The sequence below is a fragment of the Triticum aestivum genome, chromosome 3B (assembly GCF_018294505.1).
Source record: "Triticum aestivum cultivar Chinese Spring chromosome 3B, IWGSC CS RefSeq v2.1, whole genome shotgun sequence".
Lineage (NCBI taxonomy): Eukaryota > Viridiplantae > Streptophyta > Magnoliopsida > Poales > Poaceae > Triticum > Triticum aestivum.
In genome coordinates, this window is record NC_057801.1 from 750,659,462 (window position 1) to 750,660,420 (window position 959).

Consider the following 959-nt stretch of genomic DNA (forward strand, 5'->3'; position numbering starts at 1 on the left):
GGTCCTCGCCCTCACTTTCTTCTCCGGCTGGCCGCCGCGGTCCGCTCTGTGCTGTTCTCCGGCTCGCCGCCGCGCTCTCCCCCCCCCCACCATGGATTCCGCGCTCTCCTCCCCTACCTTCGGTGGCCTCGCCGCGCTCCTCTCCTCCTTCCCGCGGCGAACTTGCAAAAAGGTTGGACCTTTGAGTTCAAGCCGGCGAAGGATTCCGTCGATGCGAGGCCGAAGGCGCCAGATCCAGACCACTACCAACACGATGCCGGCAGCAACCTTCCCACAAGCAGCGGCCATGGCGTTTCCGCCCCGTCGGTGGCGGCCGCCTCGCCGTCGGCCTCGGCCGTCCAGCTGGAGCCGCGGGTGGAGCAGCACTGCAGCGGGAGGGCGGGTACTGGGTGCTCAAGGAGAAGTACCACACCAGCCTCAGCTCACCAAGCTGCCCATGGAGTAGATCGACGCCGACAAGCTCACCAAGGAGGACGTCGATATGCGACTCAAGTGGCTCGGCCTCTTCCTCAGCCGCAAGCAGCAGTGTATGCCCCTGCTCTGTCAAGGTATACTCTGAATTCTGAATTTTTATTTGAACTCTGAATTTTTATCTTGTGGCACCATAAGAGATACTCTGGATTTTGATGTTCCTGTCTTCAAACTGGCAATGTTCTGAATGAAACCATCGATCTCAGCATTCAGGTTCTTGATTATGATTAGGAAAAAAGAAAGAAAGAAAGAATACGTTTGCCTAGGTTCTTGATTATTTTTAGCCTTGCTGTTAAGCTTTGCTAATTGCTGCCCATGTGGTGGTGGTGGTAACTGAAGTACTGAACCCCCGTGAATTCCTGGGTCAATGCTAACCTTTGCCCAGCTCCTACTTTTGCTGCACTGATCTGACTGACTGAGATCTGCCTTGTGGGATCCTCCAGCAACCAACCGCTTTGCTTCAGTTGCTGCATGCTTAGTACAGCAGC

At 55.7% G+C, this 959-nt stretch overlaps 1 protein-coding gene across 2 annotated transcripts in view; it reads left to right on the forward strand.

Annotated features, from left to right (window-relative positions):
* Positions 1-959, forward strand: part of LOC123072185 (uncharacterized) — a 2,600-nt gene continuing 1,641 nt past the window's right edge. The window contains exon 1 of one of the 2 annotated variants that reach the window (XM_044495750.1): positions 1-548. In XM_044495750.1, the coding sequence (XP_044351685.1) occupies positions 482-548 (67 nt within the window). In that variant the 5' untranslated portion in view covers positions 1-481. The remainder of the gene's footprint in view (positions 549-959) is intronic. The other variant, XM_044495751.1, reaches the window with a different exon arrangement.